The following is a 23,132-nucleotide window of genomic DNA, read 5'->3' on the forward strand; positions in this document are numbered from 1 at the left end:
GAACCCTGACTGATGTAGGCAGGGGAGTGTTTTTCCACTTGGTTTTTGCTGTTGAATTTAAAAGAAACATGACCACATGTGTTTTTGACCATCTTGCGTAGAACTCCTACATTTTCAACCTGAGCAGTGTGGGTTAGGGCAGTAGTTTCTTTGGAATGAACTGAACAAGAGCTTATTCCTGTCTTTTTTCTTTTTTTTTAATGTTTATTTATTTTGGGGAGAGAGAGAGACAGAGCATGAGTGGGGTAGCTGAATGGGGAGAAGGAGACACAGAAACTGAAGCAAACTCCAGGCTCTGAGCTGTCAGCTGTCACTCACCAACTGTGTTGGACGCTTAACCCACTGAGCCACCCAGGCTTTTTTCTTTTGAAGCCACTTCTAGAAAGGGTTAATTCTTATTTCAAAAAATCGACAAGCTTCTACTTTTCTTCTAAGCTCACTGGCCCTTCCTCTTCAGTCTCGTTCGCTGATTCCTTCTCTGTTTCCCAGTGTTAGGGTCCTTTGGGTTTGGTTTTAGGCTCTCTTTTGCCCTTTCTCTATACTCCCTTTCGGGGTAACATCACTCCTCCCTATGGATTGAAAGATTATCTTTATGTTGATAGCTCTCAGACATATGTCTCCAGCTCAAAACTGCGCACTAAACTCCATACTCTTAACTGTCTACTTGATTTCTCTACTTGGATGTGTCACAGATGTATCACATCTAATAAGATCCCATCAGAAACTTGGAATCTCTGCTCCTAAAATCTGTTTTAGCCTCAGTACTTACATTTACATGTCAATTACAGACCTGTATCTCCCATTCAGGAGTACTTAAGCCAGAAACTCTGAAGTCATCCTTAATTCCCTGTGTTATTGTCCCTCCATATCCCAGCATCTAAACCATTAACACATTTGAGTGGTTGCCCTCCGGTTTGTATGAGTATCTAAAATTCATCTCAAATGAATTTACTTTTCTGCACATTCTTAGTTCAGCCACCGTGTGTTGCTTTTTTGCTCTAGTCACCATAGGCTTGTGTTTGAACTGTGATAGCTGATTTTAACTGGTCTTCCTGATTCTACTAATTGTGATAGCTTACTTTAACTGGGCTTCCTGATTCTACTCTTGTCACCCTATGATTTGTTTTCTTTTTTTTTATTAAACTTTTTGTTTATTTATTTTATAGAGAGAGGGACAGAATGAGAACAAGGGAGGGGCAGAGAGAGAGAGGGAGGCACAGATATGAAGCAGGCTTGAACAGGGCTCGAACTCACGGACCGCAAGATCATGGCCTGAGCCAAAGTCAGGTGCTTAACCGACTGAGTCGCCCAGGCGCCCTCTTATAATATGTTTTCTAAAAAAAGAACAGGAATGGCTTTCTTGAAAAATTTCTATCTAAACATGCCATCCACTGTCACTTGCTTCCAATTACATTTCAAATAAAATCTAAATGTCTTATCATAGTCTTCAGAGCTCTCCATGAATTATGCCCTGACAACCCTCTGTTCTGCTTTTGTTGCTATCATTATTTGTCTGTGACTCCTGCCGCTGCCTCAGTCTCCCCGTCGATTCTTTAACGGTGGCCTGGCTCATCCCTAGGCCCTCCTCACTGATAGAGTTTTCACTAATGCCACCATTATTTATTGCTTTAATTACGGCAGTGGCCTCCCCAGCAAGTGTTGAGCATTTCAACCTCTTTCAACATTCTTTTAGTATGTTTCTTGCCTCTTTATTGCTAAGTAATACTGTTACATTATTTATCCTTTGGTTTTCATTTTTAAAATATGTTTTACTGTGACATAAACATGGAGCACAAACGTATGTTGTTATAAACAACAGTTAAAAAGTATACGCTTTTATAAACACCAAGTCAATCTATTGGACTCCTCTCATGTGTATTCCAGGGTCATAGTCTTCATGTATGATGGCATCTGCTGCTTTAAATACACCAGTCTTCTCTTGCTTACAGTCTTTTTCATACAGCTGGCTCCTCTGTGTCTTGTCTCCGATGTCTGCTCCTTAGAAAGGTCGTAATGGGCCACTCTCTCTAGCAACTCAGTCTCTGCTTTATTTCTCTTAGATCTGTGTTTGTTTCTTCAATGCTACTTTTCACTGTTTCAATTTCTTAAGTACATTTGTCTGAATGCCTGATTTTTTCTGTCTTTCCCCCTAATGGATGAGGTCCATGAAGACAGGGATTAAATCTCTTTTCAGTTTGAATCTTCAGTGCCTTGCATACTGTCATGGGACAGGTGTTCAGTAGGTACATTTACAACAAATACTAAATAATCATCAGGAAGATACAGTAGAACATAACAGCTTTTGGCCGGACTGATACATAAGCTTAGAAGTAGATTTAAAACTGAGTTTGCTCACTGTTTCTCAACTTTCTTTTTTGCATGCTTAAAGAATCCATAGAAATCCCAAGGGATTAATTTAAAATTCATTAAAGTGAATGAATATTGGAAAGTATATGAAAACCAAATTAATGGCTTTTCTTGATATAACCAAAAATTAGACTATAAAATGAGAACTGAGCTAACCATCCTAATAACAAAAAGTTACCCATTTCAGACACTTAAATGTTAGGATGAAGCATTCACTTTCCTCTTTATACCATTTATACCAAAAAAAGTGGTACTATTTTTACTACTTTTCACATCTTCAACGTAGAACAGCTTCTGTTTATAATCTTGCTTATGATGTTCTTTATCTGTAACGGAGTCAAAAAGGAAATGGGTGATGAGCATTGAGAAAGGCACTTGTTGGGATGAGCACTGGGTGTTATATGTAAGTGATGAATCACTAAATTCTACTCCTGATGCCACTATTACACTATATGCTAACTAACTGGGATTGAAATAAATAAAAAAAGGAACATTTTGAAACTGTTTTAAAATCCCTATCTCTGTCAAACTATGGGAAAAAGTTAGAGGAGGGCAATGGTTTTCAATAAAGTGGGTGAGAATGCATATTTTTCTTTCATTTGTGGGAGTGAAATGTATTTCTGTGTAATTATTCCGGAGATGAAATACGACTGTTGAAAGTACTCAGCATAGAAGTTCATCATGAAGCATCCCGTAGTAAAATCTGTAACCAGTGTCCCAGAAAAGATAGATAGTCTACAAACCACAGGAGGATTTCATCAGGGTTTATTTTTGAATATGAATCAGATAAGTGATACTGCCATGGAATGTCTCGAGTTCCTTTCCAGTCATCATTTTCCTAGGGATCTCTCTGCTCCAGCCCTAGTAACCTTGCTTTTCCTTACACATGCTATGTCAGTCCCATCTCAGGGTCTTTGTTTCTCCTTCTGCTTGGAATCTTCTCCCCTATAACTTGGCCTGGCCAACTCTCATATTTAGATCTCTGCTCAGATGTCACCTCACCCAAAAGACATTCTCCACATCGCTCTCTAACCCTTGTAATACTTGGCCCCTGAATTCCTACTGTACACAATTAACTTCTCATTGACCAAATAGGACTTAAGGATATCATAATGAACGTGGGGGGTGGTTGGTTGTTGTTCCCCCCTTCCCCCCGCCCCGTCTTCTTTCTGGTGCTGTTCACTCTTAGGGTGTGAGAAGTCACTTGGTAAATTTAGTCACAAAAAGTCTGGTAATTAAAATATTCACACTCAAAGCATTAAACCACCTAAATTGATTTAAAGTTAAAATCTCCCTGCCCCATGCCCTTCACATGGTGGCTTGCTTAGAGCTAATCACAAGCAGTGAAGAAGGGGGAGTGAAGTCAAGAGTCCTTGTTATTTCCCCACCTAGGACTTCCATTCCTCCTGCTCAGTGCACTGAGCTTCCTCTGGCTTCTCTAGGACAGTAACCGTAAGGGAGGAGGGAAAGCAGAGTATGTTTGGGTGACCAATGGTGTCATGGTATGGTGATGGTGTCATGGCATTGTAATTGTGTCATGGGATAGTGGTGCTGAGCATTATGTTTGACAAGTGCGTAACATGGTGACCTTCTGTCTCTCCTGGGCCACATTTGTGGGTTTTGGGGAGGCTTTCCTCTTCAGAGATGCTCCTCAGTCCCTCTGGATCTCTCATATCTACCCTTTGAAGAGGACTAATTCATCTTCTCCAGATGGTCACTTTCAGTTTCTGCTTTGTCCCTTAGGTATCTGGGGGGGATACTTCCAGGCTATATTTGAACCTTGTTTTTTTGTGTGTGTGAAATAGAACACAGACATAAATAAGTGTATAAACTATCAATGTAAATCTTATTAATAGTGATAGAGCAATTGTGTGTGTTACTTTGACCCAGTTGAGTAAATAGCAAATTGTATCCCTTCCTGGAATATATGTAAGTTGTTGACAAGTCTTGCCAGCCTGGATCACAGTTGCCCCCTGACCTCTGGATAAATAAAGTCAATGTTCATAAGAATTTTTGAATAGAGGGTCAAATGAATGAATAGATAATAAAATTATGATATATTTAGAGGATACACTGTTATTCAGCAGTTAAAAGCCAGGACTATAGAGATTGCTTAATGCCGTTAAGAAACAAAATAGCTATTAAGCTGTTCTTAAATAGAAAAATAAAGGAGATTATAAAACTTTAACACATGTATGCATGTGTAGAGGCACATCTATGCATACACACAGGTGCATTCCCACATATATACTTGTGTGTCTGTATGTATGTTAATAGACTAGAAATGCACACACACACACACACACACACACACACACATACATACCTGTGTAATTCTGTATGATGGGATTTGGGACAATGATCTTCTTTTTTAATTATATATTTTAAATGTTCTATTTAAAAGTTCTGGTTTTATAATCAGGAGACGTTTGAAGAACAAAAATAGAAAAGAGAGTTGTAAAACAAAGGAAGAAGGAAAGAAAAACTAAAACCTTAACGTGTTGAAATATTGTCCCTGTATCTGCCTTGGGGGTGCTGGGAGTCATTGGGCACATAGCACTGAACGAGGCCTGGAGGTGGAACCCTCAGCCCGCTCAGAAAGCCCCTGTGCCTTCGGCAGCTTATATGTCTCATCATATTAAACAGTCAGCTCAAGATAAAGTTCAGAGCCTAAGGTAGTAATCTGTCTTCTGCTTTGTAAAGGATGGGGCCTGGCCTCACTATGGATATCAAATGTTGGACGTCTCCCAATTGTGAGGTGTTGTGCTTGATGTCAAATCCTCAGTGCAAAATGTTTTAAAGATGAGAGTTGTTTGGAATAATAGTCATATGGCAGGGCCTAGGCTTCCTCAGATAGCCTCACAAAGGCCATCTTTTGTTTCAATCCTGTCTTCACCACATACTGATTTGTGACCTTGGGACACAATAAATCTTTTTAAAACTCACTTTTTTCAGTAAAACCGGTGAGGCTAGCATATGTGTCACAGGCTTGCTGTTTGATTAGATGAAATCAAGCATATACAATGTCTGATACACAAGCGTATTACTTTCTTCTATTGTTGTTTTCTTATACATATTTTAAAAGAAGTTTGAAAAGAAAAGAGAAAGGACTCGATAATTTTTTCAGCTTCGGTAACTAGAAAAAAGTTGGAGTCATGAACAGAGATACAAACTCAGAGACAGGCCCTGGTTTGGGAGAACCATCAGACATCTCAAGAGAGAGTGAGAAGTGAGCAAAGAGGGGCGTGGCTCTCATATGGAAGCATTGGGCTGAGAAGAGGTTTGGGGATTTGGGTATTGTCTCTGTAGAGGGTGTTCTAAAACCTTTGGGAGGGATAAATGAAGATAGCAGTTGCTGACCAAAGACCTGCCTTGGAATGAGGACCATGACCTGTTTAAGGAAACAGAAACAGTTGCTAGAGAAGAGAGCTACAGCAATGTAATATTCGTGGAGGAGAAAAATGGTCAAGGGTCAAATGCCTTAGAGAAGAGAACAAAGGACAGGAAATTGTGGGTGGCCTCAGAACAATTTCCAGAGCTCAGTGGGGGAAACTAGAATGCAGGTAGCAAGCAAATTTAGAAAGATGTATTAAAACCAAAAACAAAGTTGGAAATTGGGAGCGTTAGATTCCAGTCCTGACACTCACATGAACTCTCTGTGTGATTCTCTGCACGTTGTGCAACATCTCTCAGTCTTGGTTTTCTTGATTTTAAAACTCCAGCGATGGCCGGATGATTTCTAAGTTTCCTTCTACCTTCGTAGTTTCACGATGCTTTCTGAAGCTCTTTGGCAAGGAAAGAAAACAGGATAATGTTAACAATGTGGTCACATGAAAGCTTTTCCTAAAGATAGAACTTGGGCTCCCAAGGAAGGCAACATTGGGAATGCCACAGGGGAGAAATCAAGTAGTGACTTCCCCTCAGATGGAGTCAGTGGAGTAGATGCTGTTGAGAACAGTGAGTGGATGTGCTTTCTTTTAATCTCAAAAAGGAATAATATATTGAGTTAAAGGCAACATTCCTGAGCTCCTGCTGTGTACCAGGCCTTGTGATGCCGAGCACTATGCCCAAAGCCTTCCCCCAGAGTAGTTCGTGGTCCGATCAAAGACACACGAAAACCGTAACCAGAGTGGACTTAATAGTGGAACAACGGGAAACGTACAGTGTAGAAGTGGATCAGGGAGGCAAGGATTACTTTGAAGAGAGGACAGGACTGGCTGGGTTGTAAGAAACAACCAAGAGGACTTTCTGGAAAGAGAAAGCAGCATGTGCACTGTACCAAGTTGTGAGCATACAACTAAAACGTACGATGAAAACTGTTAAAATGTACTTTGTTCACACAGTTAAAATGTGTTTGTTATGGTTATATATAAAGTTTAAGTAGTAAAAATAAAGGTGGAGAGGTAGGCAAGAGTTTATCATGACCTTTTACACCTTATATATCTTCATTAAGGATTTACAGTTTCCCCCTGTGGGCGTAAAGGGGAAACATCAAAAGAATAGAGTCAGGAAGAGAAGGGTAGTATTTTAAGACAATAGGATAGATAAGATGTCATAAGTGTATTTTCATAGACTTGCGTGTGTGTGTTGAGTACACAAATGCATGAAAAATCACTCCTATTCATAGTAATATTGAAAATGACATTTTTTGAAGAAAGTTTCAGCTTACATCAATCCAAATGCTTACACTCTGGACTATATGATGCTTTATTTACTTACTAAGATACATACTATACCATTGCCATACAAGAAAATACTTAAGGGAATAAAGCCAAAGTTCAGGTCATGTAGAGCATCAGATGTTTGTCTGCAGTGTTTTTACAAGCATATAATGATGCCACGTCTTTTCAGCATTTTCTCTAACGGCTGTTTAGAAAGAAAACATGTGCCTCTTTCAGTATCTCACTAATTCACTACTATACCTATGGTCAGACAGTAATCATCCTCAGAACCTCAGGACTCGGACTTTCCTGTTAAGAAATTTGTCATTTGATGTTTTCAGTTATATGGGTTCCTCTTGTTTTTTGGCTACCTTTTCCCACATCTCTGCACAAGCCAGGTGTCTCCTTAACTGTTAGCTAACTCCACATCCTCTTTTTCTTTGTTCCTAATATCTCCTCTCCTAGGGAGCAACCTTGCCCTTATCTTATCCAGATTCTGCTATCACTCAAGACTCTTCCGATATCCTGAAATTATGATGATTATTATGACATTCCTCATGTCCTTTAACAATTATGCTATTGAGTTCTTATGATATACTCTATACTTTTTAAAATAGAACATTATCAAAGACTCACAGAATGCAGTATGAACCTCATACAAATTTAAGCCAGTCCATTGAAAGCTTACCTAGAAAACATTACCTAGAAAATGTTCCTATCTAATTATTAAGTCTTTCTCCTTCTTCTTCTTCTTCTTCTTCTTCTTCTTCTTCTTCTTCTTCTTCTTCTCCTTCTTCTTCTTCTTTTAAAGCAAGAGAGTGTGTGTGTGCACAAGTGCCTGTGTCAAGGAGGGAAGGGAGAGAGAATCTTAAGCAGGATCCATGCTCAGCATGAAGCCCCACGGGTCTCCATCCCACGACCCTGGGATCATGACCTCAGCCAAAATCGAGAGTCTAATGCTCAACTGACTGAGCCACCCAGGCACCCCTTTAAGTTGTTTTTAAGTTATGCTTACATTAGAGTTTTGGGATCTATTTAATAGACCGTAATTAACTTGAATTTGAACACCTGAAACATTTATACTGGTTAATTGAAGCAATTCACCAACAGTGTATTTGGCACATGAACCAAATCAAATTTCATGTTGTGATTAAAATTTAGTGACAATGTCAAAGCATCTACATGGAGATCAGTATGATTGGTTGTTTATTTAATAAAGCACAGAGGCATCTAAAGAGAACAATAAAATGTCAGAACTAGTAAGAAAAGAAATGAGCGGTAACTGATTTAATGTAAGTGATGGTAAATTTGCAAAATACTAAAATTCTTGCTAAATTGTGAAATGAAAGATAACATTCGATGACAAAAGAACAGATGCCACCATACGAGAATATGCACATGATGACAGAAATAAGGTAAGGGACACCTGTTAAACTTAATTTCATTTCCAAATTTTGTGTGAAGTTTCCTTTTTCAAAAGGAAAATCATTTTGAAAAATCTAAGAGCAATCTGGGAGAAAAATGCTTATAAAGCTTGCATTTATCTTAGATGTTTTGCTGTGCGATATTCGTTCACATACTGTTTTCTTTCCTCCTAAAACTGAAAGGACAATGCTTGCACTACGGTGATTGCTGCATCGTTGTGGATTGTTGAACACAGGGGCCCTGGTGCCTAGAGGTTAATAGAGATTCGTGTTCTCCCATGGCTTGTAAAATCACAGCGTAGATATGCATTTCTGTTCGGTTAGTGAGAAAGTGAGGCTTTTGTGGTGACACAGAAAACCTCAAGACTTTCTTTAATTCTGCTTTAATGTAAGTCATTAGAGCATTCCCTTTGCTGTAGGATAGTATTCTCGTCTCAGATAGAAATTCCTTCCCTGCAGAAAGAACACTAAGCACTTGGTGCTAAATCTTCCCTGGACTGAACTGAGTCTGGCACACTGTAGTCAGACAGTAAATATGTATTGAATGAGTGAGTCACCATTTATAATTATTCCAACGTTTTTTTTTTCCTTTTCCAAAGTAGCCTTCTCATTTTTAAAAATGTCTAGAGATAAAGTTCTAACACAGTAGATAATTCTGTTATGAAGAGGTTTCCAAATCCCATGTTAAAAAATTCTGTTTTAGAAAATATTTAACATGGTAATATGGGGATACAAAGGTGAGTCAATTTTGATTCCTTGGACTCTTGAGGTCTTCAGTTCACAGTCAAATGTTTGGATGTTTTGATTTATTCTGGTTATTCTAATTAATGAAATAAAAATTATGGTGAACATTTATTGAGTGGTTGCCCAGTCTCAGATCCTATGAAAGGCGCATTACATGGGCTTTTCAAAAGTGAATGTTCCAGATGACCCTATGGGGCTGTTGTATAGATAAAGTCTCTGTACCTTTAACAGAGTTATTTAGCTAGTAGTAGACTATGAATCCGAATAATCTTAAGTCCAAAATCTATTTTTGCAAGTCATTAAATTTTATATGATAGTATGCAATTAAATTTATTTGATTTATTGCTTTAAATCTAATACTTATAACCTTTTGAAAGAATATCAGATTGTAAATGTATGATTTAGGGAAATTCAGCATGTTTACTTGAGATGTTCTAAGTGAGCATCATAATACTTACTGTTTTAATCATCAGCCACACTGTTTTATTAGTGACCTTCAGTACTGACTGAACCTCAGAAGCATACTTATATGAGATAAGAGCAGGATATTTTTGTGTTTTCACAGTGTGGATCAATATATACCGTGACCCATCCTCCATCCATGTGTAGATGTACTCCTACATCTTTAGTGATTATTGTTTCAAGTTTTAAATATTTGTTATTGTCCTTTTTTTTATCAAATTAGTTTCTGAGGAAAATTTGTTTGGATTTCTTGTAATTACTTTAAAATTCAACCTAGTTTTACATGTGAGACAATGAAACCATGTGTGGAAAATAAAAGGACTCATTGGAAGTCATATTAAAATTACATAACAAATGCCCCAAGTGTATGATATGTGCCTGATATGTTACAAGAATCATCACAGTAAATCTTTTCCCCATTATCACCACCTCCAGCCTGTGTGTGTGTGTGTGTGTGTGTGTGTGTGTGTGTGTGTGTGTGTAAAGGAGAGACGGAGAGGGAGAAACAGAAAAAGAGAAGGGGACAGATAGAGGTGATGGAACTATTATTCTAATACTTGAGATTTTTATTGGTGTTATAAAAATGCAGTAAAAAAGTGAGAAGTATTTTTAGATTATTCTTAAGATGTCTTGTAACATCAATTTGGTATAGAATAAAATGAGATAGCATATTAGCAATCCCCTGGTCTTCCGGTAGGGAAGATGCAACACACTTTAATAATTAAAACAAGAGAAAAAGTCTCTTCTGTGCTTTTAAAGAAAAGATACTTTTTTAGTGTAGGTTCAATTTTTCTTAATATTCAGTTTAGAAGAATTACTATATCTGAAGAAGTAAGTATATTATTACTGTGCTAGTTCTAGTGGATCAAATTGAAATGAACTATATGTGATTTTTATATAATCAATGCAAAACAGAATTAAGAACTTTGATAGCAGATTGGGTGTGAACAATGCAGGTTCCAAGGGATTATTTCGTCAAAACTGTTTACTAAAGAGTTAACAGAATGGTCAAATATATGTATTATATGTATTTTATACAAGTAATATATATTACAGTAGAGTAAAATAATAAAAATGGAAAAGGTCAAGTCATATGTTCTGTGTGGAATATTTTCCTAGTTATAATATAAATTTATGTTCTAAAAAAGGAAGGAAATAAATGACTAGGCTTAGCTTCAATATAATAAAAGGATACCTACTTGCTGTAAGTTCTTTTTATTGATAATAACGTATTTTACAGTTTTTAGCCCTCTGTCCACAATTGGCTAAGTTTAAAAACATGGCATTATATGAAATGAAACATGCTTATGTAAGTGATGATTCATTTTTTTTCTGTAATTTACTGTTCAAAGGTTTTAAAAATGTTTAGTAGAAGCCTTTAAGAATATTTTATACGATACTTTCAATGCTGTGTCCCCTGCATTTGCTTTGACATGTTACATGAATTACTTTATTAAATAGTGATTATTGAAATGTTGGACAGTGTGGTGCATGCAATTAAAAACTGTATTGCTCTTCTGTACATGCCTACATGTAAGTGACCCCATGGGTCTCCCAAAGTGAGCCTTTAACATTCCAGAATTTTTACTGTGCATCTGTTGCTGGCATCTAGCCTCCCACCCACACAGGCTAAGTCCAACTAAATGAAGTTTATGCTAGCACAATAAAGTATGTAAAGATGAAGTAATAACATGGGAAGACAGTTACCTTATTAGTTGGGTTGCTGAAATAGCTTCACTAGAAGAATGTATGCACATATGTGAAAGCAAATGGAGTGTGTGTGGGTAGGAAAGCCTAGAAAGTAATTTATTCAAATAGTATTTCTTATATATCTTTTTATGTTATATATTCCAGATGGGATTTATACAGCTCAATGAGGACTTCATATTTATTGAACCACTCAATGATACAATGGCCATAACGGGTCACCCACACCGTGTATATAGGCAGAAAAGGTCCATGGAGGAAAAAGTCACAGAGAAGTCAGCTCCTCACAGTCATTACTGTGGTATCATTTCAGGTAATGCCTTCTCCTGAAAAGGGTTTAACAAATATGCAATGTGAGATGAATACACTAAATTGTTTTTCTTCCTTTTCTTCCATCTGTCCATCTGTCTGTCCCTCTGTTCATCCATCACTCTTCTGGTTTTATACTTGCTCAAAATGTGGAGTCTCTTCGGTTAATAACAATTAAACGTATCTATTTTAGACTTCTCTTTTAGTTTTCTACAAAGTACTACATTTTAATGTCAAAAAATGGAAATTCACAAGGGTTCAGAGATTAATACATAACATGCATCTCTCTTGAATTGTGAAGTGTTCCTTGTAGTATACTATTCACCTCATTGGCACAGAAATGATACCGAGAGAATTCGAGATCTTCTGAAACTGAATACTGTGAGCTCATGGCCTTATTTTAGTCCACCTCTTTGAGAACATCATAGCTATCTCTTTACTTTGACCAGATGCCTCCTTTACTTCTTTCTTCTTTTTCTTTTTCTTTTTTTTTCTGTTTCACCCAAGTAAAAATCATCTTGGAGGTTAAAATTAACAGTGTAATAAGAAGAAGGGTAAAGATTTATTTCTTCGAATTTGCTCTCAGTATCAAAATACCTTAAATCTGGACTTTTCAGAAGCTCATAAACATTTCCAGCCATCAAATCCTAGTCTCTGTTTGTCTGCCAGTTCTTCACAGAAATAAAATGGGGCTGACTGTTTTGTCCGCTTTCTTACTTCCTTTGGCAGAGGTCTGTGTGTTAGCAGGAACGGTAAGGAAAATGAATGATTTCTATTATGTAAGGAAGACCTGAAAGCCATAGCCAGCTTTCAAAAAATAATTAGAAGTGTCCCTAGGAAAAATTTTTACACATCTAATCCAGACATCTCAGTGACTATTCACTGATACAAGAAATATTTCCAGTTAGGGTCTGAGGAAATAGGAATTTATTGAAGAAGTTTTGGTGTAAAGACATAAAAACTTGACTTGCACATTTAAAATTAGGTGTGAGTGTGGTTACTGCCAAGATACCAAATCTAAAATTGGTTATGGTATTTGAGGCTAGTTTAGGTATATGACTTGTGACAGTCAGTAACATTTGCAGAGGTGATAGGATGTTCATATCATTGTTCTTTTGGGGTGTTCAGATTCAGAAAGAATTGTAATATATTTCTGTTTAAATATATTTATCTCAAATTAATGTGTGACTTCTGTTTCCCTCGTGAAAGCTCACGGTATCAGTCTGAATGGGAATCATCTTCAAAAGGGCCTAAGTGCACCTACCTCTGGGCCGCACTATTTGCTGTACATGATCGAGCCAATTTAAGTGAAACGCATCCTTCTTCTCTCTTCTAAGAAATACAGGCACAAAGGAGATAAAACTGCTCAACAGAAGTCATAGCATTATGAACAAGCCAAAGAAAGGCTCTTGTGTTGAGGAATGATAGCAACAACTTGGATTTAGTCCATTTAAGGAAATTGTCTTGTATGGGTTATACTAAATATCTGCGCTGTGCAACTTTCAAATCGTAGTCAGCTCCAGCTGTTCTAATTACTCATGTACAGGATGACACAAAGAAGGCTTTGTGTGCTATGGTCCACAGAGAAAAGATTTCTAGAAAATTTTAATTTTAATAGTTTTATAAGGCACAAATACACAGTTCATGTTTGACAAACATTGCTCATAAGGTTTCTATTTTTTTTTTTTTTTTTTTTAAGGCATGACTGTTCTGTATCATTTGACCTATTTAGGTCAAGCACTTACAGGCACGGAGTGTCAAACTATCGGTTGGGTGACCTACTGAGTTTGCCTACTTTCAGACTTTTTAAAGGTCCAGAATTGAGAAAATGGTTTTAAAATTAGCAGTGTGTGCAATAAAGCCTTCTTTACTTATACCAATATGTCTAATTGTAGCTCTTCCCTTATGACTTCAGGCTGATGTATTCACATATTAAACACATGATTCAACTTTGTATAATTCGACTTTGCCTTTGTGCAATGGAATGAGAAAGTTTCCGTGTATTCACATTGATCTTTGCGCTGTTTCCCCTTCCTCCTTTTAATGCTTTAGGTATAGTATGTTGCTGTGTATTGACTTCATGAATATCTTTTCTGAACAGGAAACTTCATACTTTAGGATGACTTTGTTGTGTTCTTCTATGAAAACATAATGTAGAGAAGGCACATGAGATTGAGAGCCAGAGGCCCCCCTGGGTTCAAGGCATAGCTTCACTTTCACTCCTGCTAGGTACTCTTTTTCCATTCCCTTAAACTTTTTTTTTAAATTTTAGTATGGTTGACTTATAGTGTTATACTAGTTCCAAGTGTACCACATAGTGATTTGACAACCTGTACATTATTCAGTGCTCACCACAATAAGTGGAGTTACCATCTCTCACGCTGCAAAGCCAGTACAGTATTATTGACTGTACTCCCTTTGCTGTAATTTTCATCCCTGTGACTCATGTATTTTATAAACAAGAAGTGTGTACCTCTTAATCCCCTTCTCCTGTTACACCCATCACCCCACCCCCCTTCCTCTGGCAACCACCAGCTTATTCTCTGTACTTATGAATCTGTTCATGGTGTGGGTTTTTTGGTTTTTTTTGTTTTTGTTTTTGTTATTTTTTTAAGATTCCACATTTATGTGAAATCATATAGTATTTGTATTGCACTGTCTGACTTACTTAACTTAGCATAATGCCCTCCAGGTCCGTCTATGTTGTGAATGGCAAGATTTCATTCTTTTTTATAGCTGAGTGATAGTCCATTGAATATATATCCCATCTTCTTTATTTATTCGTTTTATGATGGACACTTATGTTGCTTCCTTATTGTAAATATTGTAAGTAATGTTACAGTAAACATAGGGGTAGATATATCTTTTCAATTTTTCATTTTTTTGAGTAAATAACTAGCAGCGGAATTACTGCTCTGATATGAGATATGAGATCATAGGAGATCATATGAGATATGATATCTCTATTTTTAATTTTTTGTGGAAATCCTTGGTGTTTTCCACTTTTACACCATAGCTTCTTTATTTGCAACATAAGCATGACCAGTCACATCACAGGGATAAAGAGCTAAATGTCACAGCTCTTATTTTCAAGAGGCAACCAATGTATTATTTTAGACAGACTGGTAAGTGAGTAATTATACTGAGGCATGATGGGAACTCTGCCACACTCGGTACACAAGAAACTAGGTTCTGATATCAGGGGGCTGAGCCGCAAAGATCAAGCAGCAGCAAAGATGACAGCAAGATGACAGACTTACATCTCTGGGGATAAAGGGGAACAGCGGGTGCAGGTTATGATAATGGACTTTGGAGTCTCTGCCTGTGTTCACGAACTTAATGCTACCACTTCCTAGCTGTGTGATTTTGGAAAACTTACTTTCTCTCCCCGCAACTTCATTTACAGTATACAAAATGGGGATAGTGACACCCAAACCTCCGGTCTGTTGTCAGAATTAAACGAGATCATGTGTGAAAATGAAAAACTCGTGTGAAGTTTTTAGTACATATGGTTAGAGAAGAACAAGTTTCAGGCAAAAGGAGCAATGCATGCAGGGGTATAAAGGCAGGAGAAGGCATCAGCTGGGGGAGCTGAAGCCAAATGTTTGCAGTGTGGATGGGAGATACAACCTTTGAAAGGTAGTCATGGACCTGGATGATGAAGGTACTTCCTTGTGTGTTCGATGGTAAGGACTTTACCTGGGAGCAATATGTGGTCTTTCAAGATTTTAAGCAGGCAAGTGACATTATTAATATATATTACATTACATTTTATTGTAAACCTATGAGTATGTCTAGGACTCACTGTTACAAGTAGATTTATAGAACTAAAGAAGAGTGATCTATTTGAGCAGGACATAGAGATCATCTCTATTCTTAGAGACATCTCTAACTTAACCAGACAACTACTGAAATGATTTCCATATGTCATCCATAACTGTTGTGGACATTATTGTCACCATGTGTACAGGGTATTATAGAGAGCACATGGTGAGCATTGATGACTAAACATTTTTCAAATTTCTTCACTAATTGGAAGTGTGTGGTATCAACTGTGTTGTTCTTATACATGCATATGGGTAGAAAACCGTCTCAAGATTTGGAAGATGAAAAACGAGCTTAGCATAGTTGATGTAGACCCTGAAGCCATCAAAGAAAGCAACCTGATAAAAAGATTACTTCAATATGCATGGTTCTTACACAATGGTTAACTTGTATGATGGAGTCTACCATGAAGCTGAGATTCTTAAGAAACATTCTAGAATGTTCCATGCAGTCTATTTAACTATACCATGAAAATAAGGATGTAGCATACTGACAGATGGGGACTGGGACAGTAAAGGAAGCAAACTTTTTTCTCTCTCTTACTTTGTTCCAATCTCCGTTCTAACCTCTCTCTTTTCAGGTGTTTAGTAACTTGTATTCATGTGTCTCACAGTCACTTCAGACTTAATAAATCTAAAGCTGAACCCATTACCTTCCTTCCCAAAGTCCCCTGTTGTTGTCTTCCACTATCTACTACCTGGTCACTCAAAGATAAAAATTGAACACTCCCCACCCCCACCTTCCCCGCTGCACACAAGCCAAAACAAATAACAGCAACAAGAGAATAATTCTGGAGTGCCTGGGTGGCTCAGTTGGTTAAGCATCCGACTTTGGCTCAGTTCATGATCTCCTGGTTCATGAGTTCAAGTCCCACGCCGGGCTCTGTGCTAATGGCTCACAGTCTAGAGCCAGCCTGGAACCTGCTTCGGATTCTGTGTCTCCCTTTCTCTCTGCCCCTCCCCTGCTCTCACTCTGTGTCTCTCTCAAAATAAAAACATTAAAAAAAGAGAGAGAGTAATTCTAACCACTTCCCCTTTTTTCCCCTACGTCAGATTAATTTTACTTGTGATGATGACTACTTTCTAATATTTGCCTATCTTCTCATGCTTTCTATTCCTACCACTGCCTGATTTTTACATATAAGATCAGTGACATATCCACATAGGAGAGCTACGTCTGTATTTTTCCCTCCATGGTTTATTTGGTGTTGACTCTGCCAAAGTGAGTCTGTTCATCTACTTGTAGAAATGTCTGCAACTAAATATTACAAGTATATATAACAACATACTAATATATAACTTAAGTACCTTTAAGATTATGATTAGAAAACTGCAGAATTCATTGCTAATTGGCAGACATCTCAAGATACAGATAAAGTCAATTTCTTATGCTGCCTGTCATCATCTTTGGTTTCAACTACTCGTACTAAATATGGATCTATAAAGTGTACTTTTAACTCTTGTGATCCTGTTGAAGATGGCTAGTGTTGTTTTTGTCTTTTTGCATTGTCATGATTCATGACATAATGCTTCTTTTCATTAAATAATGACTCTTTGCTTTTCTTTTTATAACACTTTCATTAACTTTGTTAACTGACTCTACTTGGGTAAAACTTTGTTTATCAAGTAGATTTTAGTCTGGGTCACTGCAAAAAAAGAAAAAAATGAAACTGTAAATTATGATGATAACTCAGAACAGTGAAGTTCCCAGTAATGGTAGTGGAATCCAGTTCATGTTAGATCTCAGAGATAACTCAGTTGGGCCTAGAAGGCAGTAATAGAAGGGAACCAATAGTTCAAAAATTCAAGATATAAATTAATTCTGGCACCATGGAAAGATGTTAGAGGGTAAGAAAGGTGGAATAGATAGTTTGCAAAGTGGAATAGAATAGACTTGAATTGAATTGACAAGCCACTGCCAAAGTACTTAAAACAAGACAAGGAAAGCAATTTATCAGAAGCCACCACAGTGGACTAGAATTATGAGAGTATGTACTTAGAAATTAAAAAAAAAATTAGAGACACCCAAGGAAACATGACTAATTGAACATAGAGATTTATCTCCATGAAACTCTACTAAACACACATGTTTACTTCTGGGGATTCCATTAAAATTGTAGTAAAGAAATATGAAAGATGTTGGCCCACGAGTATAAGTTTGGGAAAGGAGGTGGTAGCACTTTAATGACATCAGCTGAATTTTGGTATATGGCAAGGAGCAGAACAGGTAATCAGTGATTTAAGAATGGATTGTAGAGATGGTTGCCCAACTGTAGAAATTGATTACAACTAACTGAATTGTACATCACTGGCTACATGTTTTGTCATATATATTATATCTCAGTAAAGCTGTTAAAATAGTAAGTTTCATTATTGAAGTACCCCATGCATACAGGAAATTGCACAAATGATGTGTCCCAACTGCTAAATTTTCCCAAAATGAACATAACCATGTAGTTATCACTCAGATCAGAATATACAAAATGTCAGTACAACAGATGTCCCCCTAGGCCCATTCCTAGGCACTAATATCTCTTACCTCAAGATACTTACTCTCCTTCTAACATCATGTCTTCCCAGTTGTTATGTTTCTGTAAATGGAAGAATACAACACCTACTCTTTTGTCATTGGCTTCTTTGCTCAACATCCTCTTTGTGAGGTTCATCCATGTTCTTGCACATTGTAGTAGTTGGTTCATTTTCTTTGTTCTAGAACATTCCATTGTATGGGTAGGCCAAAATTTCTTTATCCATTACACTATTGATGGTTATTCAAATTAAGAACAGTACTACTGTGAATAATTTTTACATGTGATTTATATGCATTTCTGATAAGTATATCTTTCAGATCACTGATCATTGGGTATGCAAATGTTAAACTTTAGTGGCTACTGCTTGCTCATTTTTCAGTGTTTATCCTAATTTAAACTCCCAGTATGTATGTGCAGGGGACTTTCAGTTGTCTCCACACTCTTGACAACACTTAATATAATCATCTCTTTATTTTAGCCATTCTAGAGAGTTTAGTTAATTTAATTAATTGTGATTTAAATTTGCATTTCCCTGAAGAGTAATGAGACTGAACACCTTCTCATATGCTAATTAGCCATTTGGATGTCTTTCTTTGTGTGAAAAATGGCTGGTCAAGTCTTTTGCCAATTTTTCATTTGGGTTATCTGTTACTAATTTAGAGTAGCTTTTAATTTGTTCATTATGGAAAAGTATTGTCAATATCTTCTCCCACTTGGTGGCATGCTTTTCATTCTGATAGTGGCATGTTTTAATAAACATTTTACATTTTTATGTAGTTAAGTGTATAAATACATTTATTTGTGGTTACTACTTTTATTTGGCCTTGTTTGAAGAAATCTTTATTTCCCTATGTGATCCTGATGGAAGGCAGAACTGAGTCTTTTGTAACCCATGCATAATGTTTTAGTAATTAAGGGCCACTGCCTGAAATGAGGATGTGTGAGGTAGTCACTTCAGGCACTCTCTTCAAGTAGACCTTTGTTTTGTCACTGGTTTCAAAAAGAAAATTGTGATTTTTTTTTATTGGATTATTTTATTTATACGGACTCTGTGCTAAGAATTTTACTAATGCAATCTTATTATAGGACATCAACACTAGAAAGTAGATGTTGCTATTGTTCAGATGAGGAAATCAAGGCTAACTGACTGATGTTAGTTTCCCAAGTAGCAGAGCCAATAAGTGATACAAGTCTATCTAGTCTATTTGATTCCAAAGCCACACTCCAAAACCAGATGCCCTTTTAGCTTCCATGTATTCAGGGAACTTATTTGGTCTTGCTTACCATTATATTATCAACATATCTTGGCATTAAATAAACATTTTTTTAAATGTTTATTTATTTTTGAGAGAGAGAGAGATAGAGATAGTGAATGGGGAAGGGGCAGAGAGAGAGGGAGACAGAGAATCCCAAGCAGGCCTCACGCTGTCAGCAAAGAAACCTATGTAGAGCTTGATCTCACGAACTGTGAGATCATGACCTGAGCTGAAATCAAGAGTCAAACACTTAACCAACTGAGCCACCCAGGTGCCCCTTAAGTAAACATTTTGAAAAAATTATTGAAGAAATGGAAATTTTGTATTCACTTTGCCAATATGGAGTCACATTGGAAAATCCATTTCTCTATTGCAGACAAAGGAAGACCTAGATCTAAAAAAATAACAGAAAGTGGAAGAGGGAAACGATATTCATACAAATTACCTCAAGAATACAACATAGAGACTGTAGTGGTTGCAGACCCAGCAATGGTTTCCTATCATGGAGCAGATGCAGCCAGGAGATTCATTCTAACCATCTTAAATATGGTAGGCAAACTTTAAAGTGCGCTTGGAATTTTTTCAAGAAAACTCTAAGGAAGAAATGTGTGAGTATAATGACATTCTTTAAAAATTAATTCATTACTATTCCTTTCTTTTATTGACATCAGTAAAAAAATGCTTTGGGTATACCAGATATCTTAAAAGAAATATCAAAAGTAATAATTCACATCTTCTAGTAAAAGAAATCCTTATTGTTGATTTCAATGTGGCAAACTCTTTCTCTGTTATTCTTTTGTCTATTCTTTCATGACCTTCTTTTCATTCTCTTTTATAAAAGGCCATTTGCTGAAATTAGAAATGTTATGTATTTGTTTGTACGCATGGCCCCACCCAAAGTATTAGACATTATGTGGTGGAACAAAAATGGAGGTTGGTAATCCACTGATAGGTATGTAAAATTTGATGTCAGATATAATACTAGTTTATGAGTAAGACCTAATAGCAAATAGCTAAATTTTTTAAGCAGATGGATCACACGTAGCTAACTTCAGTTAACAGTTTCTGAACTGCAGAAATCTAGTTTGTACCTAGTATCATACAGATGTTTACCACCAAATGAATCCTTTGACTTAATTATATACCCTTTGGTTAAACTTTCTGCAAGGCAGAATTAAAAGGTCGGAGTGAAGAGCCGTTCTTAGGGGAGAATGAACATCAATAAATGCCAAAGGCAAATGCCCATTTATGATTCTAGTTACCATATAAGGCAGGGTAAGAACCACTGATTCAGGGATAAATATATTATGTTTTGTAAAATTCTATTTTTACTGTTTTTGCTCATTTTTACTATTTGGCTTATTTGAGCAGGGAACACATTTGCCCACACTTCAGTCATTTCTTACCATGTTCAGCTACCTCCAGAACATTCCACCAGCAGTCTGTTACAGGGTAGGCTAATACAGCCTACCAGCCTTAGTTTCTTCTAAGTAGTTCTATCTCCAAAAGTATGGGTTTGACGTGTCAGCTTTCTGTTTTCTATTACAAGTTAAATAAATATTAAATTCTACAAAAAATGAAGTACCACATAAAAATTCACCTTCCTTTCCAGCCCTGCTGCACACACCATAGTTTGGGAAAAACAGTTATAATGAGGATCTGAAACCATTAATCAACAGTGGCCTGCAAGCTTGTCTTCCTGGGTAACATTGAAGAGAAGAGCTTTGAAAACCCTTTTCCTATTTGGCAGCTAGCTTAGAGAGAGAGAAAACTACTCCAAGGAATGAATCGGGAGGTGGCATAAAGCAGGCTCAGTTTTCAGGACTGTTTCTCAGAAAAAAGGAGGACACTGGCATTTTGTGGTCTTAAGAAACATTCTAGGGTTTAGTTACTAAAATGCTTGTCTTCAGTATTGTAAAAAGCCCAACCTTCCCTCTATATCCCATTGAAATGGCGTAGACAATCAAGACTGCAGTGAGTTTCTCAGAAGGCTAGGTCTAAATTTCTTGGTATTTAAAATGAATTAGCTATGTTATTCTTGCTTATTAAGCTAATTTTAAAATTATTTAAGTGGTTTTAAATGTAAGATTTCTCAACTAAATTGAGACTTCTCCCATATCTGGACTTTAAGAAAAATAAATATGATTTCAAGTTTTATTTTAGGATTTTTATTTTTATTTGTTTTTAGGTTTTTAACCTTTTCCAACACAAGAGTCTTGGTGTGCAGGTCAATCTTCGTGTGATAAAGCTTATTCTGCTCCATGAAACTCCAGTAAGAAAGTCTTGAGTTTTTTGTTCAATTAATTGGGTGAGAAGTTGTGTTCAGATGCTTTTAAGTAAAGTGAATGTTAGGAGTGTGCTTTTTATTGACTTAAAAATCCAGAAATATCCACTAAGTCACTTAAACTATACATAAAACTGGCCTTTAGTTTTGGTTAATACCTCAGTTTTATTCTAAAAATGGAATGTTCTTAGTTTCCAAGGATCCTGACAACAAACCTTAACTTTCCAAGATGTAATTTTTAAAAGTGATTTTTAATGAGAGTTTTATTTTCTTATTTAAACATGTGCTTTTGAAACGTTTTCTTATCTGTAATTCATTTCAGAGAATACTCTGTGGCATCATTTTAGTATGCTACTTAACTAGAACTTTGAGAAAACTTTGTTCTTAAATTGTAGAAATAAAATTAAGTTATTTAAGCCAGAAAGTTCCACATTCTTACAACACCTCTCTCCTTTTTCAGAGTAACATTGAACATATTTTGTAGTTATTGTACCCTCCCAAAGTTGCACGATTTTCAGCTGAGGCTAAATTATTTCTGAATGTCTTCCAGGTTCTAATTACTGTTGTTATGGTCAGCGGTCCGCTTTAGTAATTCAGGAAGTCTCGTCAGTTTTTAGTTTTTTGTATATCTGAAAATAATTTGCCTTGAAGTGAAATCTCTTCTCTTGTAGGCAGACCTATATATTGGGCACCATGGAGAGAAAATGCTAGAGAGTTTTTGCAAGTGGCAGCATGAAGAATTTGGCAAAAAGAATGATATACATTTAGAGATGTCTACAAGCTGGGGAGAGGACATGACTTCAGTGGATGCGGCTATACTTATAACAAGGTAAATTTTCCAAAGCCAATTAAATGACATTCCTAATTCGATGGCTGTGCTGTTAATCGGATTAATTCCTTCAGAGAATGCTTTTATTCCAGATTTTGTGTTCCAAAAAACTTTGGCATAATGATTTTAGTCATCTCCCTCAATTCATAATAACTGATTTCTGAATAGGCACATTTTGGATGGCATATTGACAAAACTTTTGGCTAGTTAATTTAAAAAATATTTTACCCTCAGGGCGCCTGGATGGCTCCGTCGGTTAAGCGTCCAACTTCAGTTCAGGTCATGACCTCACAGTTCATGAGTTCAAGCCCCACGTCAGGCTCTGTGCTGACAGCTCAGAGCCTGCAGCCTGCTTTGGATTCTGTGTCTCCCTGTCTCTCTGCCACTCTCCCACTCACACTGTCTTTCTCTCTCAAAAATGAATAAACATTAAAAAATTTAAGAAAATAAATAAAATTAAAAAAATACTTTACCCTCAATTTTTGAAATGAAGACATTAGCCATTGATGATGGGAAGTGAACACTATGGTGAATTTTGGTGGCACTTCACAAAAAACCTATATTGTATGTTTTTCAGTCATCACCATAGAGATAAAGCACCCAGTATATTAAAGTCAGTAATTGATAAACTTTCTGGTACCACCTGAGACAAAAGTTTCAATTAAATCTCTAGCTGATTAATTCTTGGCTCCACTGTGAATGTACTCCTAACAAACATTTGTCATGCAGCATTA

At 36.7% G+C, this 23,132-nt stretch overlaps 1 protein-coding gene across 1 annotated transcript in view; it reads left to right on the forward strand.

The window, feature by feature from the left end:
* The window catches only part of ADAMTS19 (ADAM metallopeptidase with thrombospondin type 1 motif 19), a 248,895-nt gene that overhangs the window by 36,120 nt on the left and 189,643 nt on the right, over positions 1-23,132 (forward strand). The window contains exons 3-6 of the mRNA XM_047094684.1: positions 11,513-11,678; positions 19,662-19,834; positions 21,474-21,557; positions 22,241-22,398. Of these exons, the coding sequence (XP_046950640.1) occupies positions 11,513-11,678; positions 19,662-19,834; positions 21,474-21,557; positions 22,241-22,398 (581 nt within the window). The remainder of the gene's footprint in view (positions 1-11,512; positions 11,679-19,661; positions 19,835-21,473; positions 21,558-22,240; positions 22,399-23,132) is intronic.

This window comes from Lynx rufus, unplaced genomic scaffold, assembly GCF_022079265.1.
Source record: "Lynx rufus isolate CCGP_SWC_20201006 ecotype Redwood Valley unplaced genomic scaffold, mLynRuf1.p SCAF_1, whole genome shotgun sequence".
Lineage (NCBI taxonomy): Eukaryota > Metazoa > Chordata > Mammalia > Carnivora > Felidae > Lynx > Lynx rufus.